We start from the raw sequence: 18726 nt of genomic DNA, 5'->3' as shown, positions 1-18726 counted from the left end.
CACACCCACCCACATCCACTCATGTATTTATCCAACCTATTTTTAAAGCTACACAACGTTCTGGCCTCTATAACGGTACTTGGGAGTTTGTTCCACTCATCCACAACTCTATTACCAAACCAGTACTTTCCTATATCCTTCCTGAATCTGAATTTTTCCAACTTAAAACCATTGCTGCGAGTCCTGTCTAGGCTAGATATTTTCAGCACACTATTTACATCCCCTTTATTTATTCCTGTCTTCCATTTATACACCTCAATCATATCCCCCCTAATTCTACGTCTTTCTAGAGAGTGCAGATTCAGGGCCCTTAGTCTATCCTCATAGGGAAGGTTTCTGATACATGGGATCAACTTTGTCATCCTCCTTTGTACATTTTCCAGAGAATTTATATCCATTCTGTAATAAGGTGACCAAAACTGTGCAGCATAATCTAAATGAGGCCTAACCAAGGATGTATAGAGTTGAAGAACAACCTGAGGACTCCTATTATTTATGCTTCTTGATATGAAGCCAAGGATTCTATTAGCTTTATTGCGAACACTTATGCACTGTTGTCTTGGTTTCAGATTACTGCTAACCAGAACTCCTAAATCTTTTTCGCAATCCGTAATATTAAGATCTACATTATTTTAGTTTATATGTGGCATGGTTATTGTCCTGTCCAACATTTAGAACTTTGCATTTGTCTATATTAAACTGCATCTGCCACTTCTCCGACCACTGCATCAGTCTATTCAAATCTTCCTGGAGTGCTCGAATGTCCTCGTCAGAATGAATTCGACGGCCTATTTTGGTGTCATCGGCAAACTTGCCGATGTCGCTCTTTATGCCCTCATCTATGTCGTTTATGTAGATTGTGAACAGCAGGGGGCCCAACACTGACCCCTGTGGAACACCGCTCGTGACACTTCCCCACTCTGATTTCTCCCCATTTATGCAAACTCTCTGCTGCCTATTTGTCAACCATGCCTCTATCCAGGAAAAAATTTCTCCTCCTATTCCATGTGCTTTAATTTTCCTCAATAGTCTCTGATGTGGGACCCTGTCAAAAGCCTTCCTGAAGTCCATATACACAATATCATATTCATTACCATGATCTACCTCCTCAAATACCTTAGTGAAAAAAGTTAATAAATTCGTAAGGCAGGAACGCCCCTTTGTAAAACCATGCTGAGATTCGTTGATTAATTTATGCTTTTCAAGGTGGCTACGAACTGCCTCGGCAATTATTGATTCCATAAATTTTCCCACTATGGAGGTTAGGCTTATTGGTCTATAGTTCGAAGCTAAGGACCTGTCACCTGTTTTGAAAATAGGTATCACATTTGCCATTTTCCACTTATCTGGCACCATGCCAGTTTGTAGTGATATGTTGAAAAGATTAGCCAAAGGTGTGCTAAGCTCCTCTTTACATTCCTTTAGAACCCTTGCATACAGTTCATCAGGGCCTGGGGATTTGTTAGGTTTTAATTTATCTATTTGCCTAAGGACCATGTCACTTGTGACCCTAATAGTGCACAGTTTATTATCGTCCTGTTCTACATAATTTATCATTACTGGAATATCGCTGGTATCCTCCTGTGTAAAAACTGAGAGGAAGTATGTGTTAAAAATTCTACACATTTCCTTATCACTGTCAGTGAGCTGACCCGAGGAACTTTTGAGTGGGCCTATCTTGTCCCTGATCTTACTTCTGTATACCTGAAAGAATCCTTTTGGGTTAGTCTTCGATTCTCTTGCAACTTTAACCTCATAATCTCTTTTTGCTTTTCTAATTCCCTTTTTTATTTCTCTCTTTAACTGAATATATCGATTTCTCAATTGCCCCTCTCCTCTTTTGATTTGCCTATATATGCCTCTCTTTTGACCAATCAGATATTTTAATCTATTGTTCATCCATTTAGGATCATTTTTGTTTGATCTGATTTCCCTATTTGGAACATAATTTGACTGAGCAGCTAGAACTATGCCCTGGAAAGCATCATATCGGCAACCATCACCACCTACCTGACCCTTAGTCAGGTCATTCCAGTTCAGCCCACCTAAGTAATTTTTCAGTCCTATGAAATCAGCCAAGCGAAAGTCAGGGACGGAGACTTGATTGCCATTATTAGGGGAATTCCATGATATATTAAAACTGAGTGATTTGTGATCACTTTCCCCAAGCTCATCATTAACCTCAAGATTATTAATTAGTGTTTCCCTACTGGCAAGAACCAAGTCAAGGAGGTTATTTCCCTTAGTTGGCTCTGTCACAAACTGTTTTAAAAAACAATCCTGGATCGTATCAAGAAAGTCACCTGACTCTAAATTTCCTGTCAAATTGCTCCAGTCAATCTGTCTATAGTTGAAATCTCCCATTAGCACAACATTTTCGTATGTAGATGCCTTACGAATTTCGTCCCATAGAAGTTTACTGCACTCCCTATCAAGATTTGGGGCCCTGTAAATCACACCCAAAATTAGTTTTTCTCGGCCCTCGAGAAGCTGTAACCAAACAGATTCAGTGGCTGAAGCTTCTAATTTAATATCTTGTCTAACACAACAATTTAAATTGTCTCTGGCATACATCGCTACTCCACCACCTTTCCTGTTGACCCTGTCAGTGTGGAATAATTTATAGCCTTGTATGTGACATTCAGAGGGCATCTCTCTATCTTTCAGATTGAGCCAGGTCTCTGTTATAGCAATAATATCTATGTTTCCTGCACTTGCAATTAATCTTAGCTCATCTATCTTATTTCTTACACTCCTGCTATTAGTATAGTAAACCTTAAGGGAGCTAGGCCCTTGCTGCCCTCTGCTGTCCCCCTTTGTTTGCTGACCTGATCTATTGTCTTTATTTATAACTTCATGCTGAATGCCTTTTATACATTTACTGTTTCCAACCCAAGTGTTGCAACCTGCTTGTTTCCCACACACACCCATACCTCTATCTTCCATCAGTTTAAAATCATAGGCATTTCACCAATGGCCTTCTCAATCGAGTCTGCAAGTGCTACCACCCCAGCCCCAGAGAGATGTACCCCATCCCTTGCATACATATCATGTTTGCCATAAAAGTTGTTCCAGTTGTCAATGAATGGGATTGCAAGTTCCTTGCAGTATCTGTCTAGCCAGCAATTTACACCAATTGCCCTAGACAACCATTCATTTCCTACTCCCCTTCTAGGCAAGATGCTACATATGATTGGGATCCCTCCCTTAGACTTAATGAAATCTATAGCTGACCTGTACTTATCTAGCAGCTCTTCTCTCCTACCCTTCCCAATATCATTTCCACCAGCACTGAGACAGATAATGGGCTTGCTCCCATTACCTGACATGATATTATCCAGCCTGTTGACAATGTCCCCAACACCAGCTCCAGGGAAGCACACTCTATCTCTCATCTTCTTATTCCTATTACAAAAAGCACGGTCAAAAGGTAGACGGAGTTATTTACAGTAACAAGTACTTACAGTATTTACAGTAACAAGTACTTGTTACTTACAGTAACAGGTACATGAAGTCTGCCATTTCACTTCCATTTCTACGTGTGAGTGAGTGACCTGTTGTGTTGTGTGGTCCAGGCGGAGCTGAAGGCGGCGCTGCGGAGGCGTCGTGGTGAGGACTCTGGCTCTGGTGACGACGACCCTGGTCTCCCACGTTCACCTCCCACCTCACCCACCACCCTCGATGTTCTCAACCACGGACTCAAGGTGAGGCGCTCTCTCACGCACTCACACTCATTGGCTCCTACATCCACTCGCTCTCATATTTATTCGTTCACGCATTCACTCATACATGGACTTGCTCATGCACTCATTCGTTCACATACACACACACACACACACACACACACACACACACACACACACACACGCACACACACACACACACACACACACGCACACACACACACACACACACACATTATTGTTCGTATGAGCTTTTACTCATTCCGACACAGGCTGTTATAAGGAGCAGCTGTCAGGCAGATGGAAACTGCAAATGTGATCCCCATATACAAGAAGGGGACTAAGAACATAAGAACATAAGAACGAAGGAACACTGCAGAAGGCCTACTGGCCCATGCGAGGCAGGTCCAAGTCTCCTACCGGCTTAAGCCAATGCACCCAACCTAGTCAGGTCAGGTCACATTGACTTAAGGGAGGAACACGGCAACCGACCTGGTAGCACAAGCTATCAGGTCTAACTCACACCCACCCACATCCACTCATGTATTTATCCAACCTATTTTTAAAGCTACACAACGTTCTGGCCTCTATAACGGTACTTGGGAGTTTGTTCCACTCATCCACAACTCTATTACCAAACCAGTACTTTCCTATATCCTTCCTGAATCTGAATTTTTCCAACTTAAAACCATTGCTGCGAGTCCTGTCTAGGCTAGATATTTTCAGCACACTATTTACATCCCCTTTATTTATTCCTGTCTTCCATTTATACACCTCAATCATATCCCCCCTAATTCTACGTCTTTCTAGAGAGTGCAGATTCAGGGCCCTTAGTCTATCCTCATAGGGAAGGTTTCTGATACATGGGATCAACTTTGTCATCCTCCTTTGTACATTTTCCAGAGAATTTATATCCATTCTGTAATAAGGTGACCAAAACTGTGCAGCATAATCTAAATGAGGCCTAACCAAGGATGTATAGAGTTGAAGAACAACCTGAGGACTCCTATTATTTATGCTTCTTGATATGAAGCCAAGGATTCTATTAGCTTTATTGCGAACACTTATGCACTGTTGTCTTGGTTTCAGATTACTGCTAACCAGAACTCCTAAATCTTTTTCGCAATCCGTAATATTAAGATCTACATTATTTAGTTTATATGTGGCATGGTTATTGTCCTGTCCAACATTTAGAACTTTGCATTTGTCTATATTAAACTGCATCTGCCACTTCTCCGACCACTGCATCAGTCTATTCAAATCTTCCTGGAGTGCTCGAATGTCCTCGTCAGAATGAATTCGACGGCCTATTTTGGTGTCATCGGCAAACTTGCCGATGTCGCTCTTTATGCCCTCATCTATGTCGTTTATGTAGATTGTGAACAGCAGGGGGCCCAACACTGACCCCTGTGGAACACCGCTCGTGACACTTCCCCACTCTGATTTCTCCCCATTTATGCAAACTCTCTGCTGCCTATTTGTCAACCATGCCTCTATCCAGGAAAAAATTTCTCCTCCTATTCCATGTGCTTTAATTTTCCTCAATAGTCTCTGATGTGGGACCCTGTCAAAAGCCTTCCTGAAGTCCATATACACAATATCATATTCATTACCATGATCTACCTCCTCAAATACCTTAGTGAAAAAAGTTAATAAATTCGTAAGGCAGGAACGCCCCTTTGTAAAACCATGCTGAGATTCGTTGATTAATTTATGCTTTTCAAGGTGGCTACGAACTGCCTCGGCAATTATTGATTCCATAAATTTTCCCACTATGGAGGTTAGGCTTATTGGTCTATAGTTCGAAGCTAAGGACCTGTCACCTGTTTTGAAAGCACTAAACTACAGACTAGCTTCACTGGCTAGCACAATGGCTAAAGTACAGTACTAGAAATAAGAAAGAGACTGGTTAAGCATCTTGAAAGAAATAGATACATAAAAGACCGAATTTGTTGTATAGGCTATGAGAGGGATGGGAAGAATGTGTGAAGTAGGATAAAGAAGTGGAAAAAAGGGTGTGGGTAGACAGGGAGAAAGATGTAAGAAGTTTCAAGTGGTCTCAAGTGGCGAGTGGTGACTTTAATGTTCATTAGAAAAAGACCAATCTTGTCCCAGGATTCTTCTGGAGTGCTGTGAAGGAGAGATGTAAATTCAGCAAGAGGAAACATTATGTAGACTGGCGTCTTCGGCTGTGAGACAACACCTGACACTACCACAAGAAGCTGCAATACAGACCTGAAGAGCAGGCTGGGGCATACATCACTGATGGTGATTTGAAATTAATAAGGGAAATTTAAACCAAAGAGGCTGCAAAATGGTCAGCAAAATGCCTTCTTGAAATCAGTGCTGGTAGGTACAGAGAAAGAAAGAGAAGAGGTAAGAGAAGACAACGTGCAAGAAGGAAGATATGAAAGTAAATATTAATTAAAGCATATTATCATAAGGAAATATAAGTCGTATAATTTCAAGGGGCTATGGAAAACTTGCCTACCTTAGAAATGCTTACTGGAAAATAAAAAGGAATTAATTTAGCATGTACAAAACATATTTCAGGCCAGTGTTGTAGAATCCAGCGTCAGGATGGAACCCACACCTGATCAAACATCTAAATAAACTAGAAAAAATGCAAATGTTCGCAACAAAGTTGGTAGATGAACTGATGATAAAAGACTTTTGTGAAAGATTTAAGACACTCAACCTAACAGTGGTGAGGACCAGAAAACACAGGATCATCGCATACAAAATTCTCAGAGGGTCAGAGAGCCAGGGGACATAGATGACCCCTGAAGATGCAGATGGGACATAAGGAAGATAGAATAGTGACAACAAATAAGAGGTTTTGGAGGCGAAGCTTACACAGCACTACAGACGTTGCTCAACCAGATGACTGCAACAACAACCATCAGTTTCACTCGAATCACTTTGTAAACTGCTTGAAATTTACCACATCAAGATTATAAATTGTGTATAACCGCACAGTGATGATTATCGGAGGTGTGTACATGACTTGCTCTTCAGTTTTTCTATCTTGTTGACATCATGTACTGATTGTAGCGTCTCCTAGTGGTGGGAACAGTCTCGCAGCAGTGTTACTGTCTCCTAGTGGTGGGAACAGTCTCGCAGCAGTGTTACTGTCTCCTAGTGGTGGGAACAGTCTCGCAGCAGTGTTACTGTCTCCTAGTGGTGGGAACAGTCTCGCAGCAGTGTTACTGTCTGCTGATAGTGGGAACAGTCTCCCAGAAGTGTTACTGTCTGCTGATAGTGGGGACAGTCTCCCAGAAGTGTTACTGTCTCCTGATAGTGGGAACAGTCTCGCAGCAGTGTTACTGTCTGCTGATAGTGGGGACAGTCTCCCAGAAGTGTTACTGTCTCCTGATAGTGGGAACAGTCTCCCAGCAGTGTTACTGTCTGCTGATAGTGGGGACAGTCTCCCAGCAGTGTTACTGTCTGCTGATAGTGGGAACAGTCTCCCAGAAGTGTTACTGTCTGCTGATAGTGGGGACAGTCTCCCAGAAGTGTTACTGTCTCCTGATAGTGGGAACAGTCTCGCAGCAGTGTTACTGTCTGCTGATAGTGGGGACAGTCTCCCAGAAGTGTTACTGTCTGCTGATAGTGGGAACAGTCTCCCAGCAGTGTTACTGTCTCCTAATGGTGGGAACAGTCTCGCAGCAGTGTTACTGTCTGCTGATAGTGGGAACAGTCTCCCAGCAGTGTTACTGTCTGCTGATAGTGGGGACAGTCTCCCAGCAGTGTTACTGTCTGCTGATAGTGGGAACAGTCTCGCAGCAGTGTTACTGTCTGCTGATAGTGGGGACAGTCTCCCAGCAGTGTTACTGTCTGCTGATAGTGGGAACAGTCTCGCAGCAGTGTTACTGTCTGCTGATAGTGGGAACAGTCTCCCAGCAGTGTTACTGTCTGCTGATAGTGGGAACAGTCTCCCAGCAGTGTTACTGTCTGCTGATAGTGGGAACAGTCTCCCAGCAGTGTTACTGTCTGCTGATAGTGGGAACAGTCTCCCAGCAGTGTTACTGTCTGCTGATAGTGGGAACAGTCTCCCAGGAGTGTTACTGTCTGCTGATAGTGGGAACAGTCTCCCAGGAGTGTTACTGTCTGCTGATAGTGGGAACAGTCTCCCAGCAGTGTTACTGTCTGCTGATAGTGGGAACAGTCTCCCAGGAGTGTTACTGTCTCCTGATAGTGGGAACAGTCTCGCAGCAGTGTTACTGTCTGCTGATAGTGGGAACAGTCTCCCAGCAGTGTTACTGTCTGCTGATAGTGGGAACAGTCTCCCAGGAGTGTTACTGTCTCCTGATAGTGCGACCAGTCTCGCAGCAGTGTTACTGTCTGCTGATAGTGGGAACAGTCTCCCAGCAGTGTTACTGTCTGCTGATAGTGGGAACAGTCTCCCAGCAGTGTTACTGTCTGCTGATAGTGGGAACAGTCTCCCAGCAGTGTTACTGTCTCCTGATAGTGGGAACAGTCTCGCAGCAGTGTTACTGTCTGCTGATAGTGGGAACAGTCTCCCAGCAGTGTTACTGTCTCCTGATAGTGGGAACAGTCTCCCAGCAGTGTTACTGTCTCCTGATAGTGGGAACAGTCTCCCAGCAGTGTTACTGTCTGCTGATAGTGGGAACAGTCTCCCAGCAGTGTTACTGTCTCCTAATGGTGGGAACAGTCTCCCAGCAGTGTTACTGTCTCCTAATGGTGGGAACAGTCTCCCAGCAGTGTTACTGTCTGCTGATAGTGGGAACAGTCTCCCAGCAGTGTTACTGTCTCCTAATGGTGGGAACAGTCTCCCAGCAGTGTTACTGTCTGCTGATAGTGGGAACAGTCTCCCAGCAGTGTTACTGTCTCCTAATGGTGGGAACAGTCTCCCAGCAGTGTTACTGTCTCCTAATGGTGGGAACAGTCTCCCAGCAGTGTTACTGTCTGCTGATAGTGGGAACAGTCTCCCAGCAGTGTTACTGTCTGCTGATAGTGGGAACAGTCTCCCAGCAGTGTTACTGTCTGCTGATAGTGGGAACAGTCTCCCAGCAGTGTTACTGTCTCCTAATGGTGGGAACAGTCTCCCAGCAGTGTTACTGTCTGCTGATAGTGGGAACAGTCTCCCAGCAGTGTTACTGTCTGCTAATAGTGGGAACAGTCTCGCAGCAGTGTTACTGTCTCCTAATGGTGGGAACAGTCTCGCAGCAGTGTTACTGTCAGCTGATAGTGAGAACAGTCTCCCAGCAGTGTTACTGTCTGCTGATAGTGAGAACAGTCTCCCAGCAGTGTTACTGTCTGCTGATAGTGAGAACAGTCTCCCAGCAGTGTTACTGTCTGCTGATAGTGAGAACAGTCTCCCAGCAGTGTTACTGTCTGCTGATAGTGGGAACAGTCTTCCAGCAGTGTTACTGTCTGCTGATGGTGGGAACAGTCTCCCAGCAGTGTTACTGTCTGCTGATAGTGCGAACAGTCTCCCAGCAGTGTTACTGTCTGCTGATGGTGGGAAAAGTCTACCAGCAGTGTTACTGTCTGCTGATGGTGGGAACAGTCTCCCACCAGTGTTACTATCTGCTGATAGTGAGAACAGTCTCCCAGCAGTGTTACTGTCTGCTGATAGTGGGAACAGTCTCCCAGCTGTGTTACTCTCTGCTGATAGTCTTCCAGCAGTGTTATTGTCTGCTGATAGTGGGAACAGCCTCCCAGCAGTGTTACTGTCAGGTGATAGTGGGAACAGTCTCGCAGCAGTGTTACTGTCTGCTGATGGTGGCAACAGCCTCCCAGCAGTGTTACTGTCAGCTGATAGTGGGAACAGTCTCCCAGCAGTGTTACTGTCTGCTAATAGTGGGAACAGTCTCGCAGCAGTGTTACTGTCTGCTGATAGTGGGAACAGTCTCCCAGCAGTGTTACTGTCTGCTAATAGTGGGAACAGTCTCGCAGCAGTGTTACTGTCTGCTGATAGTGGGAACAGTCTCCCAGCAGTGTTACTGTCTGCTAATAGTGGGAACAGTCTCCCAGCAGTGTTACTGTCTGCTGATAGTGGGAACAGTCTTCCAGCAGTGTTACTGTCTGCTGATGGTGGGAACAGTCTCCCAGCAGTGTTACTGTCTGCTGATAGTGCGAACAGTCTCCCAGCAGTGTTACTGTCTGCTGATGGTGGGAAAAGTCTACCAGCAGTGTTACTGTCTGCTGATGGTGGGAACAGTCTCCCACCAGTGTTACTGTCTGCTGATAGTGAGAACAGTCTCCCAGCAGTGTTACTGTCTGCTGATAGTGGGAACAGTCTCCCAGCAGTGTTACTCTCTGCTGATAGTGGGAACAGTCTTCCAGCAGTGTTATTGTCTGCTGATAGTGGGAACAGCCTCCCAGCAGTGTTACTGTCAGGTGATAGTGGGAACAGTCTCGCAGCAGTGTTACTGTCTGCTGATGGTGGCAACAGCCTCCCAGCAGTGTTACTGTCAGCTGATGGTGAGAACAGTCTCCCAGCAGTGTTACTGTCTGCTGATAGTGAGAACAGTCTACAAGCAGTGTTACTGTCAGCTCATAGTCCGAACAGTCTCCCAGCAGTGTTACTGTCTGCTGATGGTGGGAAAAGCCTCCCAGCAGTGTTACTGTCTTCTGATACTGGGAACAGTCTACCAGCAGCGTTACTGTCTGCTGATGGTGGGAACAATCTCCCAGGAGCGTTACAGTCTGCTGATGGTGGGAACAGCCTCCCAGCAGTGTTACTGTCTGCTAATGGTTTGAACAGCTTCCCAGCAGTGTTACTGTCCGCTGATAGTGGGAACAGTCTCCCAGCAGTGTTACTGTCTGCTAATGGTAGGAAAACCCTCCTACCAGAGTTACTGTCTGCTGATGGTGGGAACAGCCTCCCAGCAATGTTATTGTCTGCTGATAGTGGGAACAGTCTCCCAGCAGTGTTCCTGTCTGCTTATAGTGGGAACAGTCTCCCTGCAGTGTTACTGTCTGCTGATAGTGGGAACAGTCTCCCAGCAGTGTTACTCTCTGATGATGGTGGGAACAGTCTCCCAACAGTGTTACTGTCTGCTGATAGTGGGAACAGTCTCCCAGCAGTGTTACTGTCTGCTGATAGTGGGAACAGTCTCCCAGCAGTGTTACTGTCTGCTGATAGTGGGATCAGTCTCCCAGCAGTGTTACTCTGCTGATAGTGAGAGTCTCCCAGCAGTGTTACTGTCTGCTGATAGTGGGAACAGTCACCCAGCAGCGTTACTGTCTGACGGTGGGAACAGTCTCCCAGCAGTGTTTCTGCCTGCTGATGGTTTGAACAGCTTCCCAGCAGTGTTACTGTCCGCTGATAGTGGGAACAGTCTCCCAGCAGTGTTACTGTCTGCTAATGGTAGGAAAACCCTCCTACCAGAGTTACTGTCTGCTGATGGTGGGAACAGCCTCCCAGCAGTGTTACTGTCTGCTTATAGTGGGAACAGTCTACCAGCAGTGTTACTGTCTGCTGATGGTGGGAACAGTCTCCCAGCAGTGTTACTGTCTGCTGATGGTGGGAACAGTCTCCCAGCAGTGTTACTGTCTGCTGATAGTGGGAACAGTCTCCCACCAGTGTTACTGTCTGCTGATAGAGGGAACAGTCTCCCAGCAGTGTTACTTTCTGCTTATAGTGGGAACAGTCCCCTTGCAGTGTTACTGTCTGCTGATAGTAGGAACAGTCTCCCAGCAGTGTTACGCTCTGATGATGGTGGGAACAGTCTCCCAACAGTGTTACTGTCTGCTGATAGTGGGAACAGTCTCCCAGGAGTGTTACTGTCTGCTGATAGTGGGAACAGTCTCCCAGCAGTGTTACTGTCTGCTGATAGTGGGAACAGTCTCCCAGCAGTGTTACTGTCTGCTGATAGTGGGAACAGTCACCCAGCAGCGTTACTGTCTGATGGTGGGAACAGTCTCCCAGCAGTGTTTCTGCCTGCTGATAGCGGGAACAGTCTCCCAGCAGTGTTACTGTCTGCTGATAGTGGGAACAGTCTCCCAGCAGTGTTACTATCTGCTGATGGTGGGAACAGTCTCCCAGCAGTGTTACTGTCTGCTGATACTGGGAACAGTCTCCCAGCAGTGTTACTGTCTGCTGATGGTAGGAACAGCCTCCCAGCAGTCTTACTGTCTGCTGATAGTGGGAAGAGTCTCCTAGCAGTGTTACTGTCTGCTGATGGTGGGAACAACCTCCCAGCAGTGTTACTGTCTGCTGATAGTGGGAACAGTCTACCAGCAGTGTTACTGTCTGCTAATGGTGGGAACAGTCTTCCAGCAGTGTTACTGTCTGCTGATGGTGGGAAGAATCTCCTAGCAGTGTTACTGTCTGCTGATGGTTGGAACAGTCTCCCAGGAGTGTTACTGTCTGCTGATAGTGGGAACAGTCTCCCAGCAGCGTTACTGTCTGCTGATAGCGGGAACAGTCTACCAGCAGTGTTACTGTCTGCTAATGGTGGGAGCAGTCTTCCAGCAGTGTTACTGTCTGTTGATCGTGGGAACAGCCTCACAACAGTGTTACTGTCTTTTGATAGTGGTAACAGCCTTCCAGCAGTGTTACTGTCTGCTGATAGTGGGAACAGTCTTCCAGCAGTGTTACTGTCAGCTGATAGTGAGAACAGTCTCCCAGCAGTGTTACTGTCTGCTGATAGTGAGAACAGTCTCCCAGCAGTGTTACTGTCTGCTGATAGTGGGAACAGTCTTCCAGCAGTGTTACTGTCAGCTGATAGTGAGAACAGTCTCCCAGCAGTGTTACTGTCTGCTGATAGTGAGAACAGTCTCCCAGCAGTGTTACTGTCTGCTGATAGTGGGAACAGTCTCCCAGCAGTGTTACTGTCAGCTGATAGTGAGAACAGTCTCCCAGCAGTGTTACTGTCTGCTGATAGTGAGAACAGTCTCCCAGCAGTGTTACTGTCTGCTGATAGTGGGAACAGTCTTCCAGCAGTGTTACTGTCTGCTGATGGTGGGAACAGTCTCCCAGCAGTGTTACTGTCTGCTGATAGTGCGAACAGTCTCCCAGCAGGGTTACTGTCTGCTGATGGTGGGAAAAGTCTACCAGCAGTGTTACTGTCTGCTGATGGTGGGAACAGTCTCCCACCAGTGTTACTGTCTGCTGATAGTGAGAACAGTCTCCCAGCAGTGTTACTGTCTGCTGATAGTGGGAACAGTCTCCCAGCAGTGTTACTCTCTGCTGATAGTCTTCCAGCAGTGTTACAGTCTCCTGATAGTGGGAACAGCCTCCCAGCAGTGTTACTGTCAGGTGATAGTGGGAACAGTCTCGCAGCAGTGTTACTGTCTGCTGATGGTGGCAACAGCCTCCCAGCAGTGTTACTGTCAGCTGATAGTGGGAACAGTCTCCCAGCAGTGTTACTGTCTGCTAATAGTGGGAACAGTCTCGCAGCAGTGTTACTGTCTGCTGATAGTGGGAACAGTCTCCCAGCAGTGTTACTGTCTGCTGATAGTGGGAACAGTCTCCCAGCAGTGTTACTGTCTGCTGATAGTGGGAACAGTCTCCCAGCAGTGTTACTGTCTGCTGATAGTGGGAACAGTCTCCCAGCAGTGTTACTGTCTGCTGATAGTGGGAACAGTCTTCCAGCAGTGTTACTGTCTGCTGATGGTGGGAACAGTCTCCCAGCAGTGTTACTGTCTGCTGATAGTGCGAACAGTCTCCCAGCAGGGTTACTGTCTGCTGATGGTGGGAAAAGTCTACCAGCAGTGTTACTGTCTGCTGATGGTGGGAACAGTCTCCCACCAGTGTTACTGTCTGCTGATAGTGAGAACAGTCTCCCAGCAGTGTTACTGTCTGCTGATAGTGGGAACAGTCTCCCAGCAGTGTTACTCTCTGCTGATAGTGGGAACAGTCTTCCAGCAGTGTTATTGTCTGCTGATAGTGGGAACAGCCTCCCAGCAGTGTTACTGTCAGGTGATAGTGGGAACAGTCTCGCAGCAGTGTTACTGTCTGCTGATGGTGGCAACAGCCTCCCAACAGTGTTACTGTCAGCTGATAGTGAGAACAGTCTCCCAGCAGTGTTACTGTCTGCTGATAGTGAGAACAGTCTCCCAGCAGTGTTACTGTCAGCTGATAGTGGGAACAGTCTCCCAGCAGTGTTACTGTCTGCTGATGGTGGGAAAAGCCTCCCAGCAGTGTTACTGTCTTCTGATACTGGGAACAGTCTACCAGCAGAGTTACTGTCTGCTGATAGTGGGAACAGTCTACCAGCAGAGTTACTGTCTGCTGATGGTGGGAACAATCTCCCAGGAGCGTTACAGTCTGCTGATGGTGGGAATAGTCTCCCAGCAGTGTTACTGTCTGCTGATGGTGGGAACAGCCTCCCAGCAGTGTTACTGTCTGCTAATGGTAGGAAAACCCTCCTACCAGAGTTACTGTCTGCTGATGGTGGGAACAGCCTCCCAGCAGTGTTATTGTCTGCTGATAGTGGGAACAGTCTCCCAGCAGTGTTCCTGTCTGCTTATAGTGGGAACAGTCTCCCAGCAGTGTTACTGTCTGCTGATAGTGGGAACAGTCTCCCAGCAGTGTTACTGTCTGCTGATGGTGGGAACAGTCTCCCAGCAGTGTTACTGTCTGCTGATAGTGGGAACAGTCTCCCAGCAGTGTTACTGTCTGCTGATAGTGGGAACAGTCTCCCAGCAGTGTTACTGTCTGCTGATAGTGGGAACAGTCTCCCAGCAGTGTTTCTGCCTGCGGATAGCGGGAACAGCCTCCCAGCAGTGTTACTGTCTGCTGATGGTTTGAACAGTTTCCCAGCAGTGTTACTGTCCGCTGATAGTGGGAACAGTCTCCCAGTAGTGTTACTGTCTGCTAATGGTAGGAAAACCCTCCTACCAGAGTTACTGTCTGCTGATGGTGGGAACAGCCTCCCAGCAGTGTTATTGTCTACTGATAGTGGGAACAGTCACCCAGAAGCGTTACTGTCTGCTGATGGTGGGAACAGTCTCCCAGCAGTGTTACTGTCTGCTGATGGTGGGAACAGTCTCCCAGCAGTGTTACTGTCTGCTGATAGTGGGAACAGTCTCCCAGCAGTGTTACTGTCTGCTGCTAGAGGGAACAGTCTCCCAGCAGTGTTACTTTCTGCTTATAGTGGGAACAGTCTCCCAGCAGTGTTACTGTCTGCTGATAGTGGGAACAGTCTCCCAGCAGTGTTACGCTCTGATGATGGTGGGAACAGTCTCCCAACAGTGTTACTGTCTGCTGATAGTGGGAACAGTCTCCCAGGAGTGTTACTGTCTGCTGATAGTGGGAACAGTCTCCCAGCAGTGTTACTGTCTGCTGATAGTGGGAACAGTCTCCCAGCAGTGTTACTGTCTGCTGATAGTGGGAACAGTCACCCAGCAGCGTTACTGTCTGATGGTGGGAACAGTCTCCCAGCAGTGTTTCTGCCTGCTGATAGCGGGAACAGTCTCCCAGCAGTGTTACTGTCTGCTGATAGTGGGAACAGTCTCCCAGCAGTGTTACTATCTGCTGATGGTGGGAACAGTCTCCCAGCAGTGTTACTGTCTGCTGATACTGGGAACAGTCTCCCAGCAGTGTTACTGTCTGCTGATGGTAGGAACAGCCTCCCAGCAGTCTTACTGTCTGCTGATAGTGGGAAGAGTCTCCTAGCAGTGTTACTGTCTGCTGATGGTTGGAACAACCTCCCAGCAGTGTTACTATCTGCTGATAGTGGGAACAGTCTACCAGCAGTGTTACTGTCTGCTAATGGTGGGAACAGTCTTCCAGCAGTGTTACTGTCTGCTGATGGTGGGAAGAATCTCCTAGCAGTGTTACTGTCTGCTGATGGTTGGAACAGTCTCCCAGGAGTGTTACTGTCTGCTGATAGTGGGAACAGTCTCCCAGCAGCGTTACTGTCTGCTGATAGCGGGAACAGTCTACCAGCAGTGTTACTGTCTGCTAATGGTGGGAACAGTCTTCCAGCAGTGTTACTGTCTGTTGATCGTGGGAACAGCCTCACAACAGTGTTACTGTCTTTTGATAGTGGTAACAGCCTTCCAGCAGTGTTACTGTCTGCTGATAGTGGGAACAGTCTTCCAGCAGTGTTACTGTCTGCTGATAGTGGGAACATTGTCCCAGCAGTGTTACTGTCTGCTGATGGTGGGAACAGCCTACCAGCAGTGTTACTGTCTGCTGATAGTGAGAACAGCCTCCCAGCAGTGTTACTGTCTGCTGATAGTGGGAACAGCCTCCAAGCTGTGTTACTGTCTGCTGATAGTGGGAGAAGTCTCCCTGCAGTGTTACTGTCTGTTGATCGTGGGAACAGCCTCCCAACAGTGTTACTGTCTGATGATGGTGGGAACAGCCTCACGACAGTGTTACTGTCTGCTGATAGTGGGAACAGTCTTCCAGCAGTGTTACTGTCTCCTGATAGTGGGAACATTGTCCCAGCAGTGTTACTGTCTGCTGATGGTGTGAACAGCCTACCAGCAGTGTTACTGTCTGCTCATAGTGAGAACAGCCTCTCGGCAGTGTTACTGTCTGATGATGGTGGGAACAGCCTCACAACAGTGTTACTGTCTGTTGATGGTATGAACAGTCTCCCAGCAGTGTTACTGTCTGCTGATGGTGGGAACAGTGTGCCAGCAGTACTACTGTCTGCTGTTGTGGGAACAGCCTTCCAGCAGTGTTACTGTCTGCTGATGGTGGGAAGAGCCTTCCTGTAGTATCACTGTATTCCCAGCAGTGTTTCTCTCCTCCCAGCAGTGTTACTGTCCTCCCAGCAGTGTTACTGTCCTTCCAGCAGTGTTACTGTCCTCCTAGCAGTGTTATTCTCCTGCCAGCTGTGTTACTGTCTTCCCAGTAGTGTTATTGTCTTCGCAGCAGTGTTTCTGTCCTCCCAGCAATGTTACTGTCCTCTGAGCAGTGTTACTGTCCTCCCAGTAGTGTTACTGTATTCTCAGCAGTGCTACTGTATTCTCAGCAGTGTTACTGTATTCCCAGCAGTGTTGCAGTCCTCCCAGTAGTGTTACTGTCCTCTGAGTAGTGTTACTGTCTGCTGATGGAGGGAACAGTCTCCCAGCAGCGTTACTGTCTGCTAATAGTAGGAACAGTCTCCCAGCAGTGTTACTGTCTCCTGATAGTGGGAGCAGTCTCCCAGCAGTGTTTCTGTCTGCTGATAGTGGGAGCAGTCTCCCAGCAGTATTACTGTCTGCTGATAGTGGGAACAGTTTCCCAGCAGTGTTACTGTCTGCTGATGGTGGGAACAGCCTCTCAGCAGTCTTACTGTCTGCTGATAGTGGGAACAGTCTCCTAGCAGTGTTACTTTGTGCTGATGGTGGGAACAATCTCCCAGCAGTGTTACTGTCTGCTGATGGTGGGAACAATCTCCCACCAGTGTTACTGTCTGTTGATGGTGGGAACAGTCTCCCAGCAGTGTTACTGTCTGCTGATAGTTGGAACAGTCTCCCAGCAGTGTTAATGTCTGCTGATGGTGGGAAGAATCTCCTAGCAGTGTTACTGTCTGCTGATGGTGGGAAGAGTCTCCCAGCAGTGTTACTTTCTGCTGATAGTGGGAGCAGTCTCCCAGCAGTGTTGCTGTCTGCTGATAGTGGGAACAGTCTCCCAGCAGTGTTACTGTCTGCTGATGGTGGGAACAGTCTCCCAGCAGTGTTACTGTCTGCTGATAGTGGGAACAGTCTCCCAGCAGTGTTACTGTCTGTTGATGGTGGGAACAGCCTCCCAACAGTGTTACTGTCTGATGATGGTGGGAACAGCCTCCCTACAGTGTTACTGTCTGCTGATAGTGGGAACAGCCTTCCAGCAGTGTTACTGTCTGCAGATAGTGGGAACAGTCTTCCAGCAGTGTTACTGTCTGCTGATAGTGGGAACATTGTCCAGGCAGTGTTACTCTCTGCTGATGGTGGGAACGGCCTACCAGCAGTGTTACTGTCTGCTCAAAGTGAGAACAGCCTCTCGGCAGTGTTACTCTCTGTTGATGGTGGGAACAGTCTCCCAGCAGTGTTACTGTCTGCTGATGGTGGGAACAGCCTTCCTGTAGTGTCACTGAATTCCCAGCAGTGTTTCTGTCCTCCCAGCAGTGTTACTGTCTGCTGTTTGTGGGAACAGCCTTCCTGTAGTGTCACTGTATTCCCAGCAGTATTTCTCTCCTCCCAGCAGTGTTACTGTCCTCCCAGCAGTGTTACTGTCCTTCCAGCAGTGTTACTGTCCTCCTAGCAGTGTTATTCTCCTCCCAGCTGTGTTACTCTCCTCCCAGTAGTGTTACTGCCCTCGCAGCAGTGTTTCTGTCCTCCCAGCAATGTTACTGTCCTCTGAGCAGTGTTACTGTCCTCCCAGTAGTGTTAATGTATTCTCAGCAGTGTTACTGTACTCTCAGCAGTGTTACTGTATACCCAGCAGTGTTGCAGTCCTCCCAGTAGTGTTACTGTCCTCTGAGCAGTGTTACGGTCCTCTCAGCAGTGTTCCTCCTAGCAGTGTTACTGTCCTCCTAGCAGTGTTACTGTCTGCTGATGGAGGGAACAGTCTCCCAGCAGCGTTATTGTCTGCTAATAGTAGGAACAGTCTCCCAGCAGTGTTACTGTCTGCTGATAGTGGGAACAGTCTCCCAGCAGCGTTACTGTCTGCTGATGGTGGGAACAGTCTCCCAGCAGTGTTACTGTCTACTGATAGTGGGAACAGTCTCCCAGCAGTGTTACTGTCTGCTAATGGTGGGAAAACCCTCCCAGCAGTGTTACTGTCTGCTGATAGTGGGAACAGTCTCCCGGCAGTGTTACTGTCTGCTGATGGTGGGAACAGTCTCCCAGCAGTGTTACTGTCTGCTGATGGTGGGAACAGTCTCCCAGCAGTGTTACTGTTTGCTGATGGTGGGAACAGCCTCCCACCAGTGTTAGTGTCTGCTGATAGTGGGAACAGCCTCACAGCAGTGTTACTGTCTGCTGATAGTGGGAACAGTCTCCCAGCAGTGTTACTGTCTGCTAATTGTGTGAAGAGTCTCCCAGAAATGTTACTGTCTGCTGATGGTGGGAACAGTCTCCCATCAGTGTTACTGTCTCCTGATGGTGGTAACAATCTCCCACCAGTGTTACTGTCTGTTGATGGTGG

The 18726-nt window shown here is 47.4% G+C and overlaps 1 protein-coding gene across 3 annotated transcripts in view; it reads left to right on the top strand.

Annotated features, from left to right (window-relative positions):
- Positions 1-18726, top strand: part of LOC128706569 (uncharacterized) — a 516652-nt gene that overhangs the window by 136430 nt on the left and 361496 nt on the right. For 2 of the 3 annotated variants that reach the window (XM_070087824.1, XM_070087835.1), the window contains one exon: positions 3576-3704. The exons of the other annotated variant lie outside the window; for it this stretch is intronic. In XM_070087824.1, the coding sequence (XP_069943925.1) occupies positions 3576-3704 (129 nt within the window). The remainder of the gene's footprint in view (positions 1-3575; positions 3705-18726) is intronic. 3 annotated transcript variants of the gene reach the window in all.

The sequence above is a fragment of the Cherax quadricarinatus genome, chromosome 2 (assembly GCF_038502225.1).
Source record: "Cherax quadricarinatus isolate ZL_2023a chromosome 2, ASM3850222v1, whole genome shotgun sequence".
NCBI lineage: Eukaryota > Metazoa > Arthropoda > Malacostraca > Decapoda > Parastacidae > Cherax > Cherax quadricarinatus.
Note: the sequence above shows the minus strand (reverse complement) of the source record. Positions and strands in the feature narration are given on the sequence as shown.